This window comes from Anopheles funestus, chromosome 3RL, assembly GCF_943734845.2.
Source record: "Anopheles funestus chromosome 3RL, idAnoFuneDA-416_04, whole genome shotgun sequence".
Taxonomy (NCBI): Eukaryota; Metazoa; Arthropoda; class Insecta; order Diptera; family Culicidae; genus Anopheles; species Anopheles funestus.
In genome coordinates, this window is record NC_064599.1 from 208,822 (window position 1) to 228,755 (window position 19,934).

General features: G+C 40.0%; 5 protein-coding genes and 1 long non-coding RNA gene across 14 annotated transcripts; 4 read left to right on the forward strand and 2 right to left on the reverse strand.

The window, feature by feature from the left end:
- The first annotated feature begins 2,978 nt into the window (after positions 1-2,978).
- On the forward strand, positions 2,979-4,147 carry LOC125768217 (60S ribosomal protein L18-like). Its single transcript, XM_049435582.1, has 3 exons — positions 2,979-3,048; positions 3,343-3,429; positions 3,516-4,147. Exons 1-3 carry the CDS (start codon positions 3,046-3,048, stop codon positions 3,993-3,995), a joined length of 570 nt encoding a protein of 189 aa, XP_049291539.1. The 5' UTR covers positions 2,979-3,045; the 3' UTR covers positions 3,996-4,147.
- On the reverse strand, positions 3,974-5,280 carry LOC125768222 (uncharacterized). The gene is made up of 2 exons (XR_007418861.1): positions 4,795-5,280; positions 3,974-4,729 (listed from the first exon to the last, which is right to left on the reverse strand). It is a non-coding gene; the product is annotated as an uncharacterized LOC125768222 (long non-coding RNA).
- Positions 5,281-5,423: 143 nt separating this feature from the next.
- LOC125768200 (vacuolar protein sorting-associated protein 8 homolog) lies at positions 5,424-9,878 on the forward strand. The gene is made up of 3 exons (XM_049435539.1): positions 5,424-5,627; positions 5,712-7,246; positions 7,313-9,878. The coding sequence occupies exons 1-3, from the start codon at positions 5,526-5,528 to the stop codon at positions 9,501-9,503; spliced, it is 3,828 nt and encodes a 1,275-aa protein (XP_049291496.1). The 5' UTR covers positions 5,424-5,525; the 3' UTR covers positions 9,504-9,878.
- Positions 9,879-11,099: 1,221 nt separating this feature from the next.
- LOC125768220 (adenosine 5'-monophosphoramidase HINT3-like) lies at positions 11,100-11,848 on the forward strand. The gene is made up of 3 exons (XM_049435585.1): positions 11,100-11,361; positions 11,437-11,630; positions 11,695-11,848. Exons 1-3 carry the CDS (start codon positions 11,157-11,159, stop codon positions 11,740-11,742), a joined length of 447 nt encoding a protein of 148 aa, XP_049291542.1. The 5' UTR covers positions 11,100-11,156; the 3' UTR covers positions 11,743-11,848.
- On the reverse strand, positions 11,728-15,159 carry LOC125768208 (regulator of MON1-CCZ1 complex). The gene is made up of 5 exons (XM_049435558.1): positions 13,896-15,159; positions 13,339-13,834; positions 12,873-13,268; positions 11,937-12,803; positions 11,728-11,869 (listed from the first exon to the last, which is right to left on the reverse strand). The coding sequence occupies exons 1-5, from the start codon at positions 14,019-14,021 to the stop codon at positions 11,808-11,810; spliced, it is 1,947 nt and encodes a 648-aa protein (XP_049291515.1). The 5' UTR covers positions 14,022-15,159; the 3' UTR covers positions 11,728-11,807.
- Positions 15,160-15,475: 316 nt separating this feature from the next.
- LOC125768206 (snake venom 5'-nucleotidase) lies at positions 15,476-19,312 on the forward strand. 9 transcript variants are annotated; one of them, XM_049435553.1, is made up of 7 exons: positions 15,476-15,598; positions 16,910-17,303; positions 17,395-17,660; positions 17,733-17,855; positions 17,952-18,884; positions 18,951-19,049; positions 19,129-19,312. In XM_049435553.1, the coding sequence occupies exons 2-7, from the start codon at positions 17,039-17,041 to the stop codon at positions 19,207-19,209; spliced, it is 1,767 nt and encodes a 588-aa protein (XP_049291510.1). In that variant the 5' UTR covers positions 15,476-15,598; positions 16,910-17,038; the 3' UTR covers positions 19,210-19,312. The 9 variants fall into 9 exon arrangements, with proteins under 9 accessions (XP_049291510.1, XP_049291507.1, XP_049291506.1 ...); XM_049435550.1 differs by lacking the exon at positions 15,476-15,598 and adding an exon at positions 15,613-16,360 and having other exon boundaries at positions 18,954-19,049; XM_049435549.1 differs by lacking the exon at positions 15,476-15,598 and adding an exon at positions 15,614-16,360.
- The last annotated feature ends 622 nt before the right edge of the window (positions 19,313-19,934 follow it).

Sequence of the window (19,934 nt, forward strand, 5' to 3'; positions counted from 1 at the left end):
CGTATTTGCCAGACCAATGCCCAACGCAGCTGCCGAAAAATAACCCAGTATCGGTCGCTTACTGCTAGCAAATTCCTGCACCGATTTAAGCCAGCATACCACGAGAAAATACGACAATTTCCTAATGCTTTACGTGTGCGTTTTTGCCAGACCGATCTCCAGCGCATCTATGAAAAAAAAACACATTATCGGTCGCTTACTGCTAGCAGATTCATGCACCGAATCATGCCAGCATACCACGAGAAAATACGCCCATTTCCTAATGCTTTGCGTGTGCGTATTTGCCAGACCAATGCCCAACGCAGCTGCCGAAAAATAACCCATTATCGGTCGCTTACTGCTAGCAAATTCCTGCACCGATTTTAGCCAGCATACCACGAGAAAATACGGCCATTTCCTAATGCTTTACGTGTGCGTATTTGCCAGACCGATCCCTAACGCATTTACCGAAAAACAACACATTATCGGTTGCTTACTGCTAGCAAATTCCTGCACCGATTTATGCCTGCATACCACGAGAAAATACGCCCATTTCCTAATGCTTTCCGTGTGCGTATTTGCCAGACCAATGCCCAACGCAGCTGCCGAAAAATAACCCATTATCGGTCGCTTACTACTAGCAAATTCCTGCACCGATTTATGCCAGCATACCACGAGAAAATACGCCCATTTCCTAATGCTTTGCGTGTGCGTATTTGCCAGACCAATCCCCAACGCAGCTGCCGAAAAATAACCCATTATCGGTCGCTTACTGCTAGCAAATTCCTGCACCGATTTAAGCCAGCATACCACGAGAAAATACGGCCATTTCCTAATGCTTTACGTGTGCGTTTTTGCCAGACCGATCTCCAGCGCATGTATGAAAAATCAACACATTATCGGTCGCTTACTGCTAGCAGATTCCTGCACCGAATCATGCCAGCATACCACGAGAAAATACGGCCATTTCCTAATGCTTACCGTGTGCGTATTTGCCAGACCGATCCCCAACGCATCTATGAAAAAACCACACATTATCGGTCGCTTACTGCTAGCAGATTCATGCACCGAATCATGCCAGCATACCACGAGAAAATACGCCCATTTCCTAATGCTTTGCGTGTGCGTATTTGCCAGACCAATGCCCAACGCAGCTGCCGAAAAATAACCCATTATCGGTCGCTTACTGCTAGCAAATTCCTGCACCGATTTAAGCCAGCATACCACGAGGAAATACGGCCATTTCCTAATGCTTTACGTGTGCGTTTTTGCCACACCAATCCCCAACGCATCTACGGAAATACAACACATTATCGGTCGCTTACTGCTAGCAGATTCCTGCACCGAATCATGCCAGCATACCACGAGAAAATACGGCCATTTCCTAATGCTTACCGTGTGCGTATTTGCCAGACCGATCCCCAACGCATCTATGAAAAAACAACACATTATCGGTCGCTTACTGCTAGCAGATTTCTGCACCGATTTATACGAGCATACCACGAGAAAATATGGCCATTTCCTAATGTTCTCCGTGTGCGTATTTGCCAGACCGATCCCCAACGCATCTACCGAAAAACAACACATTATCGGTCGCTTACTGCTAGCAGATTCCTGCACCGATCCATACCATAAGAAAATACGACCATTTCCTAATGCTTTGCGTGTGCGTATTTGCCTGACCGATCCCCTACGCATCTACAATTCAAAAACATTAGATTTCAGCAAATTCAATGAAACGATTTAAATTTAATTATATTCGCTAGAATTTATTTCAATTTTCTTTCATTTAATTTCATTTTATTAGCTTTGCTTTCAATTGTGGTGACTGTTACCATTCGTTGCCAAGAGCGTATGCGCTTGAAACAGACACAATTGTACTTAAGTAAATCGTTTCATACGACACGCCCAATAATTTTGGCTCAATACGGCACTCATGAAAAGGTAGTTAGAAAATCGAGAAGCAGAAGCATTTAACTTTAAGGCGGTTGTAAAATTTTGCAGTTCATAATTTATTTGGTTTATTTTATATAGATCTGATTCGCTCCGACTTATTTTTAAATTTCTGCTTATTAAAACAACGTATTGTAGCGATTTACTAAAGGCAAAAACCATGCCCATAACAGAAACAACACCCAGCTCTAGGCGAGGAAGTTTGTAATAATGTAAACAAAACCCTAAGGATAATATATTTCTTTCAAAAAGAAACACGTCAAGCCAAATTTCATAATTTATATTATATAGATTTAATTGCTCCGACTGAGGTTTACATTTCTGCTGATGAATACAACGTATTGTAGCGTTTTACTAACGGCAAAATCCATGCCCATAACAGAAACAACACCCAGGTCTAGGCGAGGAAGTTTGTAATAATGTAAACAAAACCCTAAAGATAATATATTTCTCTTTAAAAAACACGTCGAGCCAAATTTCATAATTTATTCTATTTATTTTATATAGATTTAATTGCTCCGACTGAAAAAACGAATCGTTTCTGAGAAAATAACGATAATGACACAAAATGAGAAGTTTCTTCCCGAACACAATAAGTTTGTCTTTCTTAGAACCATATTGCTGTAAATTTGCGATGCGCTGCGCACGAACACATACGAGTGAGCCGCGGGTGGTTCGCGTGGCCTCACGAAAAATTTCGCTCAAAATTGCTTGACAGTCAACGTGTTAATGCTATTTGCTTGCATTGAATGTATTTAATTTGGTTGATGTAGATTCGTTTCAATTGAAAGTAATTATTTGAAATGAAATGGAATGAAATTTTAAAATTATTTAATTTATAATGAATCTCATTTCATTTCTTTTTTTACTTTATACTAAATGTTATGAAATAAAATTTATTTTAATTTGTAATAATTTTATTTGTCAATTCACGCATGATGGCGCATGTTATGTTGGCAGCTTTGCAGACTGATTCCCTAGAGAAAAATATCAACTAATGTTACACAATGCTGCCCGATGAAAACGCTTTAACACATTCGATTCATGTGAATTTGCACATAATGGGCGGTGTTATGTTGGCAGCTCTGTTTCTTTCTTTTTCCGGTCTTAAACATGGTAAGAAGTTGTTTTACTTTTGTTACGTGATAAAACGCGTTTTGCTTTGTAAAACGGTGAATAAAGTGTTGAACATTGACCAACAAAGTTAAGCAAAGCGTCTCATGATCGAGACACTAGAGTAGCACGTTGTTTCCATTGTAAAAATAAGTGTTTTAGTTTTAACAGCAAAACCTTGATGCATAAGTTGTTATCTGTCAATATTGGCGTCCTACCTTCCACTTCGTTGACGAATGTTGTGGTGTAAGAATTATGTCGTTAAATAATTGTTTCGTTCTTATTTGTTTTCTATAGGGTATCGACCTCAATCATAAGTGGGACCGCAAGGTCCGTCGTACGAAGCCAAAATCATTGGACGTGTATCTTGGACTGCTGGTGAAGGTAGGTGAAACCGTCGTGCTATTCCCGTGTGGTTAGGTACGTTCGTAAAGGATAATCAACTAATTGGTCGTTCGTTTCATTTTTAGCTGTACCGTTTCCTGTACCGTCGTACACACAAGAAGTTTAACAAGATCGTGATGCGTCGTCTGTTCATGAGCAGAACGAACCATCCGCCGATGTCACTCAATCGTGTTGCCCAGTTGATGAAGCTGCGTGCCAAGAATGAAAAATCGATAGCCGTTGTGATCGGCACGGTTACCAACGATGTACGCATGCTGGATATTCCAAAGCTGAACGTGTGCGCTCTTCGTGTGACCGATTTGGCTCGACAGCGTATTTTGAAGAACGGTGGCAAAATCTACACGTTTGATCAGCTCGCCCTGATCTCCCCGACCGGAAGGAACACCGTGCTGATGCAGGGTAAGCGTACCGCTCGGGAGGTATTTAAGCACTTCGGGCGTGCTCCAGGTGTGCCACACTCCAACACCCGCCCGTACGTGCAATCGAAGGGCCGTAAGTTCGAAAAGGCTCGTGGTCGCCGCAGCAGCTGCGGTTTCAAAAACTAAGCCGGTCTCGGATATAAAAATTTGGTTTGCACTTCCAAAGAACATTTTGTATTCGGAAAAGCGTTGACAGAAAGAAGTGCACAGAAAGTTTTTCTCTTTTTGGTGTAACAAGTTGGTGAAGAAATACAAGGAAGAAAACTATTCAAACATGATAGCAGCGTGTCTCTTGCATGTCCCATTAGGGTCCTTCGAAAATAGATTATTGGAAAGAAAATCGGAATTACGATTTATGCAAATGTGCGTGTGTGTGAAGGTTGAATATTTAACATGTTCAGCGTTGCATTGTCTGACAAAGTAGACATTCATTGTCATATTTGTGTAAAGCATATGGTTACCGCTGTGACAGGTTATGTTATATACTATAGGTGTTCTTACTCAAATTGCTGGCCCCACGTATACCTCTCGATTTTTGCCACGGATCGAGCACTACTTTAATGCTGTTAAATCATACTCATAAGATACTTTAATTTGAATTTTTTTCCCACAAACATAGTTTTGCCTCTTAAAATATGATTTGTAATGGATGTTTTTAGTGGATATTTTGTGTGTTTGATTTTCGCACAACAGTTCAATCAAGATATGTATCGGTAAGAAAACTCTTCAAAGGCTTTAGCGGCAGAAATAATCCTCCTACGAAAAGCGGCCGTTTTTACGAATGGTGCTGTTTCTTCAATGACCGGTATTTGACTGCTGACAAAATTTGCGTTCTTTGAGTACAGAAGATAACGCCCGTCCTGAAATGAAGCAGTCATGATTAGCGAAAACAACTTGTGGGTGATGCCATACATTGTTTTCTTACAACGAACTTTACAGATGTGATACAGTGCGGTTATTGCATCCAACGGAATGCTGCATAATAAAAAGACCACAATGAACAAATTAGGAATATTTTATCACTTTTTTAAGTGTTAATACCGCGACGGAAGGATCTCGCGAAAGTGTGTTTGGTACGAATGTCCGTTGACTAAACCTATCTATATATTTTCACATTATTTGGGCAGATCAAGATACATATAATATTAGGGAAAGGTAAATATACAAAAAGTGTGTAGGGTCTTCCGTTTTAAAATTATTATTTTCTACACATTTTTATAATTCGCGTGCTGCGTATCAGCCGAAAGGTTGAACCGCAAAGAAACAATGTCAACCTATCAAGTGAAACAAAATATCAATGTAATGTAACTAGCCGATATTACATACTTTGCACAATGGTTTTTACGGAATTACACTCCTATTTTTTTACTCACTTCGGTTAAAAGTGTGGCAGATCTGGAAAAACTGGGCTTGGCAAATAATTCTTCCTCAATTGATCTTATTCCTTCTGCAAGCAGCGGGTGTGGAATATTTAAAAATAATATAATTAAATCATTCTTTATGTATCTTGACACCGATTCGTGGCTGAACGTCAACACATGTGTCAAAAGACACAAATAGCAAAAAAGTGATAAAGATTTATTTTTCCACTACATGTATTCCAGAATGCAGCATTGAGTAAGTTCTGCAAATGGCTTATATTCAACCCATCGCAGCATGAACACTCTGAAAGCACCATCCCTGCATTCGCTCCTTGATTCTGATCATGGATCAAACGATAGTTTACTTGTGGAATCGTTGCAGCTCGACATCGAAGAGGTACTGTGTGATGGAATGCAGTCCAGTTGGTTAATAAGCAAAAACAACAACAATCCTATTTACGCCCATTCATTGCTTTTCCAGCTGGATGATGAAGAGTACGACCTTCCGGCCGTTGAAAATCTACCTACGTTGCAAAGTGTTTTGAGTGAGATCGATAGTGATCTTGACAGTGTTTCGGCGATTGGTGTGCGTCATTCTAACGGCAATGGAACCGCAGCACTAACATCCCTCGCCGACGACGATCTTATGCGAGATGGAATCACACCAACACCGTCTCTTGAGGAACAATTGAAACTGGAGTCAATTCTGCGACACGTCGTTCTGCACGGTATAACGGCACAACTGACCTCGGCTGTCGACCGGGTAGACGCTGGATTGGCGACTTCATGTGCCATTTCCATGATGATTGCTGTAGGTACCTCCCATGGTCACATTCTAGCTTTCGACTGTACACAAACTCTGAAATGGTGCTGCCAGGAGGGAATAGCACACGGAGCCGTTTCTGCTATGGCATTCAACGAGGACAGTTCACGTTTACTGGCAGGATTTGCCCGCGGAGTTATCATCATGATTGATACTCAAACGGGAGACGTTATAAGGACCCTGAGTGCAGTTATTACGCCAAATACGGGCGTGCTGAACCTCAAATGGACTAATAGGCCTGCATTGGCGCTGTGTTCTGACTCCGGTGGATCCGTTTGGAGTCTGAATTTTACACGACGGCTTGGCATTCGAGGTTGCGATTCTCGCTGTCTGTTCAGTGGGGCTCGTGGAGAAGTGTGTACAGTCGAGCCATTATTAATCGGAGAGGAAGACCATCCTATGAAATCGTATACAATCGTAGCACTAGCCACATTAAGCAAGTTCTTCGTCGTTCTGATACGGCCACGTTTAAAAGTGATCAAATTTCATCCAATGACAGGCTATCCCGACTGCTTGCCACTACTTGCCTGGCAGATGGTACTCATTCAAGCAGCCGATTCGACAAGAAGCATCGATCCCGTACTAGCTGCAGCTCGTGGAAGCGACCTTCTATTTCATCAAATCATCTACAACAGTGGGCGCATATCGTTGCTCTTTCTGCGACATATTCAACTATCGTACAACCTTTTGGCGATCCACTGGTTGGGACCGAAATCGATCGCTTGTCTAGACACGAAGGAAATTCTGCATCTTTCTGATGTGCGCACCAACAGAGAACTAGAAGTGATTGATCTTTCGAATGTTGGACTCATGTATAACTCGGCACAGTTTAAGGGACTGGCAACGGGTGGCAATGTGTCACCTGCATTAGCGCTCGCAGGCGCGGCTGCCTGTTACAACACGGTAGTCTCACATGGTAACCAGCTATATTTGCTTGGAGGCAAAAGTCTGCATGGGATAAGTGCTCGCGCCTGGAGCGATCGTATATCATACCTCACCTCAATGCAACGATGGGAGGAAGCGATCGAATTGGCAATTGAAGGATACCGAGCGGCGGTAGGCCGCCACAGAAGGCTGGTTTCATCGAAGGAAAGAATTTTACGGATGTATGAAGAATACTTGAATGTCACTAAGAAAACACCAGAACTGTGTCTTGAGGCAATAGTAGCATGTTTGATTGAAATTCAAGAAAAGTAAGTGTTTGAAACGGCGCTTAAAGGTATTCGTAAATATAAAATTGCTGGCTCTTTGCATTTCAGGCACCTTCTTTGGGAAGAGCTGTACGAACGTCTTCCTTCTACGGATCGTTACCTTCAAATCATAGCGAAGCACATAGAATGTGACCATCTAGATACAATTGCACCGAGTGTCGCTCAAGTAATGTGTGACTATTTTTGGAAGAAAGGCGAAACGGCTCGATTAGAAAACTTGATTCTCAAGTTAAACTGGCAATGTCTTGATCTACACCAAGTGCTAACAATATGTCGCAAAGGACGGCTGTACCGTGCACAGATGTATCTAAACACGAATGCTCTGGGTGATTACACAATTTCGTTAACCGATCTCATTCCAGAGATAGCACTAGCAACAGACGATCTACATTTAGGAAACTGTGTGCTGGTGTACATCTCTAGCTGTCTAGCAGGACGCGGGTATCCATCGGGAGATATTACTCCGGAAGCCATTCCCACTGTCAAGCATGAGGTGTTACGCTGTCTGACCGTGATTCATTCGAAGAATGCACCAGAAAATGAGCTTTCGTATCCATACTTACGTAAACTGCTCCAGTTTGACACCCGTGAAACGCTGAACGTAATTTCTCTCGCATTCCAAGAAAAGGAATTTAATACCGAACTTGGTCTGTCGCAGCGCCAACGTATAATCAATATCCTTCTCGAAATTTTTACGCCCGAGCAAACTAGTTGGTCACAGATTGGTGCTTTACTAAACTTTATCGCCCAACAGATCGCTTCTCGAGAGTTACCAGAAAATGAGCTTCTGTTGGAGAAGGTTATAGCTTACCTTACAGCGCCAACGGATATACCACTGTCCAGAAGGGAGCATTTCGAACGTGAACAAACATGGCTAGAACTGCTGTGCTCGAATTGTCTCGATCACATTCCAACGCAAACGTTGCTAGATATTGCGAGACAAAATCGTTGTTATCAGGTAGCGGAGCATATGCTAGAGCGACTCGAAAAATATGAAGAAATTTTTGATTGCTATCTATTAGATGAATTTCGGCGTTTGCAACTGTTTTCCTACATCTCACAGCATGCAACTGACACGCGGCGTCAGATCTATCCACTGTTGGTGAAAAATCTTTACCTAATAGTAGACATAAATTGCGAACAGGCAGCTCGTGTGGTTGTAGATAGTTTTATGCGCTACTTGAGTCATTTTCTGCAGCTGCTGGAGCAGGCAAATGTTCCTGAGCGATTGTTTCGGTTTCTTGAATCGCTTCTACAGCAATCGGTACAGCTGGAAACAACAGATCTGGAGCGATACCTGGAGTTACTTTGCCATTACCGGCCAGAGGATGTGATAGATTTTTTGAAATCGAACGACTCATACCGTTTAGACAAAGCTGTCCGCACGATTAAGCGCTTTGAACTGAGCGCTCCGTTAATCTACCTCTACGAGAAGCAGGGCGACTATCAATCAGCGTACGCTGTAGCCATTGAAACGCTTAAGGACACTACAGAAAGCTCCGCAGAAATTTGCGCTCTGCAAGTGAGTGCTCTTTGCACACGTGCCTCATCTATCCTAACGGAAACGGATCGGGAGCAGTTATGGTTCTCGTTGCTGCACATCATACTGGCACGTAACGATCTCACCTCGATCACGAAAAATATTCTTCATTCGGCGAGCGAATTCGTTGACCTATCTAAGCTAGTTCAACTGGTGTTAACCTCTAACACTAACACGGGTAACTTTGGTGACATCAAACACCTTCTGATCGGAATGTTATCCAACTCGGCGTACGAGACGCTACTCCTACAGACCACATCACGCATTCTGGGTAAAGATTTACATGCTGTTTTGGTCCGAGAAAGGCGGATAGCGATGCGCGGGCTGGCAGTGAAGTCTATTAAATGTATTGTTTGTCGTTCGCGCCTTTACAACACCGAACGAGAGCCAATCGTTGTGATGGGAGACTGTGGTCATGCCATGCACCAGCAGTGTGCTGCCAACTTTTGTACTATTCCACTCGACTCACCTAGAGAGACTCCTGCAGGAGGAATAAGTAGTGGTATTGCTGGAATCGAAACAGTAGGTTCAACGTCTTCAATTAAAAGGCTAAAATGTTCACGCTGTGATGCAGTAGTAGAAGAAGAAAGCTCTATACGAACGCCGGAGTGCTACGTGGAGAGTATCCCTTTCGCCGATTCGTGTACCGAGAAAGGTCCCAGTACATTGAAACTTACTGCAGCTCCTAGAGTGGGTTAAATCCATCATCTGCCGACCGATAAAGGTTTTGAAAACCAGTTATTCTTCAGGTACAGTATAGTGGATAGCACACTTATTTAGATTATCCACTCGCGTACGTTCGTTTTGCGTAGGTTTTTTTTTGTGGTGACCGAAAGCTTATGATTGCTAGTGTAATTCGAACCAAAACTATCCGTACTGTTAGTTGAAGTGTTTAGTCAATATCAATTAAGAAATGAACTACCATTTATCTTGCGTTTATGCACGAGCTTGTAGAATATATACCTATCTTAATCAAATGTGCATTCAACAACATGACGATGAACTAAATAGCTATGCGATGTGGTAGCAATTTAGTAACTGAAGAAAATAAAGCATACCCTTGAACTAAATGTAGCTTACTAGTATTATTTTGAACCTCTTCATTTATGCCACTGACAACCTCAAGAGATGGCTACCATTTCTAGTTTTCACTGACCTAATTTTCAGCAGTATCAGTTTAGTAAATTTTAAGATTGGTACGGGGGTACGTCATGTCCTAAACATGTTTTTTGTGATTGTGATTTTCAAAAGGTTACTTCGGAGAAGACCAAATAAAAAAAGATCGCTTTTGAAACCATTGGTGTTTTATCGTCCGTATCATAGCATTTCTTATCATTGTCCCTATTCTATGGCCTTTGCTGACCATGGATGTTCTTTGCTATTGTCGTTCCATCGAAACTTCTTGCATTATTAATGAGAATGATGCAATAATGGATTCGGACGGAATGCTAGGACGCAACACTTTTCTGATGAGCTTCGTTCTCTGGCTTTATTAACACACTAACAGAATTCAGGTAATAATTATGATTTACAAAATGGCTGCTGAAGGCGCCAAATAGAAAAGTGACAAATAACAATACGTCAAACGTACAGCAGGGTTCGTATGAACACTATGGCAGAGACACAGAAATTGTCTCCCAACAATTATAACTAAATATCATCTCGTTTCTAACAATATTAATTGCGTAGTCGAATAGTTTTTAGGGTTTAGGGCAAACGTTTATTCCTAACCTATATTTTATCCCAGAGCAACACGCGGCGCGATGTGGTACGAACGTAGTAGCGTGGTAGCGTGGCAAGAAAACGAGAGTAATCTCCTAATCCCCAAGGATCCTAATCCTGCTACGCATATTTTGCGCCAGGTGACGTCCTGGTCGCTACAAGTTCGTACGGCTGAACAGTGCATACGGTCTGAATGGAATTTTAAACCGAGCCTGTCTTACGAAGCCAAGCGCTGCCATCTCCAAATTACACTTTCTTATGACAATTATATTGTTGAAAAATCTCTTCTTCTTCTTCTTCTTCTTCTTTTATGCGAGAAAGGATGTATCCTTCTATGTTAATTTAGACTTTTGCCTTAATTTCCATAATCAGAGGCTTACTTTCTGTGTAAAGACGTCGACTAACTAGAGTCATATGTCTTTTACGGCTCGGGTTTGTTCCAATCCGTGTTCTGTCGCTTGCTATACTGTGTGGTGAATGTTGAAAAATCTCAACATTTTGAATTTTATTTCAATTACTCTGTTTTTCAATACAACCCTGTGCTGTACGACATGAATGACAGCAACAATCATTACGCAAAAAAAACAATAATAATCAAAGTATTGTACAATAATACATCAGCAACATCCCATGGCTGCCATACAAAATACGCTGCCTGGTTGTGTTTTCTGTAAAATCGCCACCGACAACGATCCAGCAACGGATATTGTGTTCCGAAATGATCGCATGTCCATTTTTAAGGATATTCGACCGGTATCAGATTTCCACTATCTAGCCGTACCGAACCATCATGTTGAAAATGTGAACTACCTGACCGTTGCTGATAAGCCCTTACGTAGGTAATTCGTAACGTGTGCAAAGATAGATAAATTAATTACCTGTTTCTTCCTTTTTTATACGGGCTCGCTAGTTCAGGAGCTGAAACAAGAGCTAGTTAACTATATGAAAAGTAACGACGTTGACCCAGGCCAAACCATCTTCGGCTTCCATGTTCCACCATTTACGAGCGTGAAACATTTACACCTCCATGCGATTGCACCAGTTAGCAAGATGGGTTTTATTTCTAGGATGATTTTTCGACCCAATACAATGTGGTTTAAAACGGTGAGGAATACATACGTACATATATTTACTGAATGCAATGCATATATTCTTGACATTATTTCAGGACGAGGCTATTATGCAGGCTATTTCTAACACGTGTGCAAGACAGTGATGTGTTTAAATTTATTCGATTCAACTACCTACTACTATCGCGAATAAGTATAAACATACCTATATCTATAAGCATTGGCTTGCGATTAAACTTTGATAATATTGCACATATTGGCCACACTGTTCATCTGAAAGCAAGAAAAACAAATCATTCGGTACTCCTCACATTGTACACAATTTGAAAGAAAAGCTTACGTTTCAGGAAATCAGGACATCCACGAAGTCGAACATTTTTCATCTGGAAAAAGTTGTACACCGAATGAAATATCAACGGATCCTTTGTTTTAAAAGCGGCCTCGAGATATTTCCTCGCCGGCAGGGAATCTGAGCCGGGCATTTGTTTTGCCAGCCGTAGTGCATCGATGATCTGTCTCCGCTCAAGAAGTACCTCCAATATGATTTCGCTCGCATTTAATCTTGCTAACATATCGAGCGCCATTTGCGATATGACAGGATAATCGATGTTCGAAAGCGACAACAGAAAACATGCTAATGCTTTTGATTCGTTAAAGGTTGAATATTTCAGCAAAAACTGCAACGTATCAAATTGTTTGTGATTCACCAAATCAATCAGAAGGGCTTTGCTAAACTCGTGATTTGCATTGATGCCATTGCGAGCAAGCGAATTTAAATAAAGCATCAGTAACTTTCCCATCTGTGGTGCATCGACGATGGTAGAAAATACGATCGAGTACATGTCGGACTGATCGATTAGCACCCTAGGTGGAGTGCCGAGTTTCACTGGTGATTTGGCTAGGGACATCAGTGCCAATTGGCTCTGCAGCTCACTATCTAGCACGCTTTTATAGAGTGCATTAAGCTTATTGAAAATACTTTCTATCACGGGTAACATAGTCCCACTGTAAGCGGTGCCCATCATATCTTTCAATACTGAAAGGATAACAGTTTTCCCATCACTACGTTTTAGCAAAAATTCTACCAACCGAAGACGATCTGTAATGAGTGTGCAGAGAGCATTCAATTTTAACTGAACAAACCACAAGCATCCCAGTTTCGAATCAATCACAATGTTAGGTTGAAACAGCACCCAATCCTTCGTATCTGTAATTAATAGTATCCACAAGTTAAACCGGCCAACATAGTGAGCTAATAAAAAGTAGCATAACTTACACAACTCGCAGTTCACAGTTTTTCCATCCAACGATATGCTTGGTACTTCTAGCTGAAATGGGCGAATAGGTTTTGCCGGTATAATTGGTGAGTGTATGATGGATCCTGTACCATGCTCCGTTTCACTGCTCCCGAGCGCAATGTCGAATAGCATCGAGCTGGCCGTCGCTTGATGGTGTACAATCACTACATCGTCGACAACGTTCATAGCGAAACGACCACTGTTGCCCAGTTTAAGAATATGTGTCTTTTTGGGTGCTAAACCAGGGCCGTTCAGCAGATAGATTACTACCTCAAATGGTCGGTTCGGAGGCTGACGTAGAATCAATATTGCATTAGTCCCATACAGCTGAGCAAGCGTCACATCCTTTCCCATGCAGCCCTGATCAATGCCCACTGGAAAAGACAACAATGGTATATTGTTAAAATCGTTTAGTTTGCTTCTCACATTTCGAGAGAATCTTACATTCCAGCCTGGGTAGTTTTGTGATCATAGCTTGTTTCAGGATGATCGGAGTTAGAATTGTCCCCAAGTTTGATGAAAGTAACGCAAACTTTGAAACAGGACAGTAGCTGAACCAGTTCATGGTAATGTTTAGCGACTTAATTGATTTGAGGGTACGCTTCTCAAAGTTTACCATCAATACCTCTACACCAATGTTCGTGAACAGGGCGACTTGTCTTTCCTGAACCCAAACGAATCCATTGATGATACTTTTACCTTTGTAAATTAGTATCTCGTGCAGGTTAGGCCGATGGTTCGGCAGAAAGCTGATAAATTCCACCGATGTCTCGCTACGTTGCACGGCTAGCAACTGATTGTCGACGGAGAACTTTATCGATCGGATTTGCGCATCAGGTGTGTCGGTCGTGTGTAAGTCCATGCAAAATACAAAATTCTCGCGATCCCTTGCTCCTTTAACAACAATTCCAGTGGCTCCACCGGAACGGACCGCAATGACCTTACCGAAGTGAAATATTCTATATCAAACACGCGAAACACAAGCTAATATATACAACTACCTGTTGTTTGGCATCATCAAAGAATACGTTTGTCAATAGCCCTGTCCCGTCGAAGCGAATCGGATCCGGAGACAACTCCAGATAGTAATGCTGTAGCTCGGTGCCCATTTTAAAGCCACGAATCATTTGATTTTATCCTTATCATACCACTTTACCTTGTTGACTTTGTACAATAACAACCCATTTGACATTGGTGACGTCTGCTACCTATCCGTCAACTAACAGCGCGTGCAGGAACGGCCCGGGTATCAAATCCGTACTGTACCTCCGTACGCGGGACGGGATTATCTTGTAAAGCCAAGGAAACCCACAAATGTCAGGCCGCTTAAAGCTTTGGTGCCGCAAAAGGAGCAAACGAACTTGAATCTTGCAACATGCGATTGTGAGCTATCAGTAACCAGCAAAGACAATTGGAGTACAGTCTCTCAAAATCGTTGGTTCAAAGTTTGGCGCACGGAAAAAGGCATAGCGGGAGGTGGAATGGGTTAAACCTCAGGAGAATTGTTTGTACCTATACAATTGTTCTAGGGCCTTTGAAGAGTTTTTTATGCGCCACAGATCTTGATTCAAAAATTTTCCGATAAACTTTTAAAAATATCATTGATCGTTTCTATTGAAATCTTCTACAATCATTGTCGAGTAGTACTAAATTATGAATGGTATTCATTATTTGAACTCTATCAAGACAACAAAATAACTCATCCAAAATAGGCGGCCAACATGAATATGTCTGTTAATACAAAAAGTAAACGTTGATTTAATGAACATACGCCAAATATTTTGAGCTGTCGTTGGTTCCATTTTTATTGTGGTTCAGTTGATAAAACAAATTTAGACGAATTGATTTGTGTTTATCGAACAATTCATTGAGGTTGGCAGGTTGGATTTCCAAATTGTGTACTAAAATATCAAAACTCGAAACACATTTGCGTTGCTGAATTTGTTATAATAATGAGTGAATTACAGAATTTATTTAGGGAAAGAGGTTATGAAAAAAGAATTATTCGCAAAACGACACTGATTCCCTTCGATAGATTGTAATCAATGGTCTTGAAGCGTTATAATTTCGTGTTGTTTCATTAAAAGGGTAAATGGTTGTTGTGGGGGCTTTTTATACAAAAAATTACTTTTATATATCAGGCTGTCACTAAATAATATGTTAAATAAATTGCAAAACCCGATTTATATGTCGTGTAATGTAAGGGAAAGGTTGGCATAATAGTGAAAAATTCGTGTTTTCTCTGGTGAGAAGAACACGGGAATAACAAATTATTAAGAGCTAGGTTAGACAAAGTTTGAAAACAATATGAAGATATATCTAGCACATGGTTTGAATGAATTGTAAATTAGAGAGATGTTACAGCAAGCATTAAATGTAAATCATGTTGCAGATAAATATTCCTCAATTAAGTTTCTGCCCTGCGCGGGTTAAACATAATAAATTCCTTGTTTTGTCAAATTACGATAACAAAATGCTTTCTCACACACTATATCATGTACGGTTTGAATCCTTCATTCAATTCTCGATAAATAAGTTCCATTGCGTCATTCCACGCGAGAACATGCTGTTGTCCGAGTATGTTCTGTGTGATTGTGTTCGTGTTATGAATGAACAGGGACAGCACATGTCTATGTTGAACGCATGCGTAAACGCTGCTGTGAATTAGTATTTGCAAAATCCATTCAGAGCTTCTTTAACGAGGGTAATTTTTTCAACAGCTATTGTAATTCTTTCACAAGGCTTATATTTATCATTTTTGAATTCGTCTTGCTTCGATAAAGTGATATAAAGTGTTTGTAATCAATCATATCATATTGCGAAAGATACATAAGCTTTTTAATTCACGATATGTGATTGTAATAGATTGTGACCAAATGTGGAAAAAACTGAGATGTTAATGTGGTATGGTGTTATGAAAACCACACGCTTAATATGTTTCGTTGTTGAAAATGTTATAAAATCTAGAAAACAATACGTATGTTTCATTTACAAGCATCGTTATCAAGCTCTTTTCTCGTATATGAACACAGGTAAAAAGTCAAGGTTAAGGTCATTCGTATAAGGAAGGGTATAGCTTTAAATTCAAAAAAACACATCTGTTTATTGACTGTAGACCGACGGGTAATGGTATTGTGCATATTATCCGATATTATTATATTATCCGTTGTACGTTAATTATTGTGAAAGGGATTTCTTCAATAATTGGCACCTATTATAGTTCGATATAACTTACAGTCGGATCATGAAACTGATGAAAGCAATTAGAATAAGCTCGTCTGTTTAGGATGAAAACACAATATTCGACGTTTTGCGTATAGAAAAGGGAATGAAAATGGCTGGTTTTACATCGAAAGCTGCTTTACGTTCAAAATGGAGTGATTTAGTGGAAAGTGGTCCTACCAATATTGAAGCAACAGTCGATGTTTCTCAGGGATTGAAACATGTTGTCGGATGGCTAAAACAGGTGTTGTTTTTCACTTAACACGTGTATATAGGTTACTCTTTGTCCTTAGATAATCCTTGTTAATTGCATAATATATGCGTGCCAAAGTAATGATACAAGAACTCTTGTTTATTTTAGTGTTAAAATAAATTTATAAACATCTGATATTGTATGGTTTAACAGTTAGCGTCGCCCACACGATAATCCTAATACTAAAAAGTTTTTATCAAAATCATTGATATTTATTTGGTAATTACTTATGGAATTGATTTATAAATTATGATTATGTGATAGGCATGACAAAGCACGTTATTTACTGAAACAAACAATTAAAATCCCTTTGGTGTTCTAAGTGTTGTGATTTCATAAAGTACCTAGTGAATGAATTTATTTACGTAAACTCTGATAAAATTGTTTACATCCATACCAGCCAAACTATCATGCTTTCTCGTTTTGGCTGATTGGATTGTTAGTTAGGCAAAGCAAGAAAGCACTTTCGTTGGGCTCATTCGGATGGGACAAAACGATTAAAACTCAATCTTTAGTGTTTTGTTTTTCAACATTTTACAGGCATCCTTAGAGGTAAGAGAAGGAGGAAAACGAACCATCACTCAAATACAGAATAATACACCGAATTTGCTAAAGTTTCACACAACCGCGTCTATTGATCAAAGGTTCGATCGAGATAATAGTAACAAGATGTCGAGTGCGGTGGATAAATTAACTATTATACATTACAATGACGTATATAACATTGATGCGAACAGTAAGTCTGAACCAATTGGTGGAGCAGCACGGTTTTGCACGGCGGTCAAATCGTTCAATCAACTAAACCCTCTGGTCCTATTTAGCGGTGATGCATTTTCACCAAGTATGCTAAGTACCTTTACAAAAGGAGAACAAATGGTTCCTGTATTAAATGCTATCGGAACACACTGTGCTGTATTTGGAAACCACGACTTTGGTAAGAATTTGTGAAACATAAAAGAAACAATGAGTTTTTTATTTGAATTTATATACTTTTGCTGTTTTATAAAATCAACTATTTTTCACAGATCATGGATTAGATGTTTTAGACGAATGGGTTGAAAAAACGAATTTTCCCTGGTTAATGTCTAATGTAGTTGACAATGAAACCGGACGGCCGTTAGGTGGTGGCAAAATTACTCATATTATGAATCATAATGAGTTGAAAGTAGGCCTAATTGGTTTAGTAGAAAAGGAGTGGCTTGATACGCTTCCGACAATAGATCCGAATGAAGTAACGTATATTGATTTTATTAAAGCTGGAAACCAACTAGCAAATGAGCTACACAATCAGGTAATTATATAGCTCTGTTTTTATGGAGGATCTGCACCACTAGTTAAAATGTGTGTTTTGTTATTGTTACAGGGTTGTGATGTTATTATAGCATTAACACACATGCGAACACCAAATGATATCGAGTTGGCCAAACACGGCGGACACATCGATCTAGTATTAGGTGGCCATGACCATGTATATGAAATATTGAATGTATGTATGCGGTTCTAATTGATTTAATCGGTGTACTTTTCATTATAGTTAGCATATTTTCCTTAACTTAATTTCCCGTGATTCTTTAATTTACAGATTGGAGAAACGTACGTAATCAAATCAGGTACAGATTTTAGGCAATTTTCGAAGATCGGCATAAACCCAGAACGTAATCAAAATGGTAAAATAACAATTAATGTTGAGAAAGTTGATGTAAATTCTTCGAAATACTCAGAAGACACTACATTGAGAGATGAATTGAAAAAATACTCAGAAGCAATTGAATCAAAAATGGATGAAATGCTAGGAATGTTTGCTGTAGAGTTGGAAGGAAGATTTTCTGCTATTCGTACGTCTGAAACCAATCTAGGAAATTGGATTTGTGATGTAGCTCTGGCCGCCACCGGAGCAGATTGTGTTATTATTAACTCTGGCACATTCCGTTCGGATCAAATACATCCTGCTGGGCCATTTACGATGCGCGACTTGATTAACATAATACCAATGCAAGATCCATTGATTGTATTGGAGGTGTCAGGTAAAATACTGCACGAAGCACTTGAAAATTCAGTATCAACGTATCCAAAGCTGGAAGGAAGGTTTCCCCAGATAGCGGGCATGTCATTCGTTTTCGACCCTACAAAAAGTCCAGGTGAAAGGGTAGAGCCGAAACTGGTTCGTCTAGGTGATGAATGGTTAAATTTGGAACAGAAATATACACTGTGTATTAAAAGCTACATATACGGAGGGTGTGATGGATATACCATGTTCAAAGGATGCCGTGTTCTGTTAGACGACGATGCTGCACCAGAGCTGGGACTAGCTATACAGAATCATTTCAAGGCAATCGATGTTCGTTTAGGTAAAACGCATCACACTAAACATCGCCAATCGCTAGTTACGCTGTCACGACGCCACAGCATGGTACAGATGCTTGAAAACCTTGAGTTAGATGGTCCAACTCCGATCAGACGTAAGTCTTCCCTGACGATACCAAAAATGGAACACATCACTAACAATCGGAGCAAGGTAATGGTCTGGTAATGGCATACACGATAGTAGTGATTATATTTGTTTCTTTTTTGCATTTGTTAGCAGCTTTTACGACGTGCGTCGCTGGATGATTTGGAACAAAACAGCTGCCAGCTTGCACCAACAATTCAGCATAGAATTATTGTCGTTCAGAATGAAGATGTATGATAAGATTGGTTTGTCTAAAATGTTTGGGACACCGGTCTTATCGATCCATTATTCTTATTTATTTCTTCTGCAGCACATTCGGGAGATGATTTTAAGGCGAGAAACTATTGAAAAAAATTGTGTTATCAAGGAGACCGACGAGCTTTCCCCATAATTGTTCAGTGTTAATCGTATTTGTCGGGATAATTTAATATACCATAGTCGTAAAATGAATAAATTATCGTGATAGCGCGTACCATGTTGATGATTTGTAAATATATTGTTAGTGTTAACCCTTTTAAATAAACAGATTGCATGACAATCGATCAGGTTGAAAAAGTATTTAAAACTTGCTTTCAATATTATTTTTCACCTGTACCACGCTTTACATGATTATACCAGACAAGTATATATTTTACGAATAAATATTTAATCACTCAAGATACCGCGGGATAACAAACCAATATACCTAGCTAGCATAGCGTCTGTGCAAAGGACCGAGAATGTTCTGTTTGTCATGCGCTCAAATTTAAACTACAATCAGATGGGATGTGTGAAACCCCAGGAAAAGTGTTTCCAGCGCCACCGGCCTTTGAATGGTTTTCTTACCAACACAGCATTTCTAATGAATTATTCTACCATTAATGTAATGAGTTGTCGAGGAAATATTGGTTATGTGAAGATTAAACTTATTTCAAGGGCAGAGCAAGGTTTGTCGGGCTCAGCTAGTATGTGAGACACACGCGCGTGGTGTGGACATTCAAGGGATACCTAAGGATTTTAACGAAGTATAGGAAATTCGTAGGTTTCCGTGAAGTGTTCTTTGATTTATCACCATTTATCAACTAGGTTTTTTTACATGGGTTTTTAAAAAAAATGCATTAGAGCTGAAATATTTTA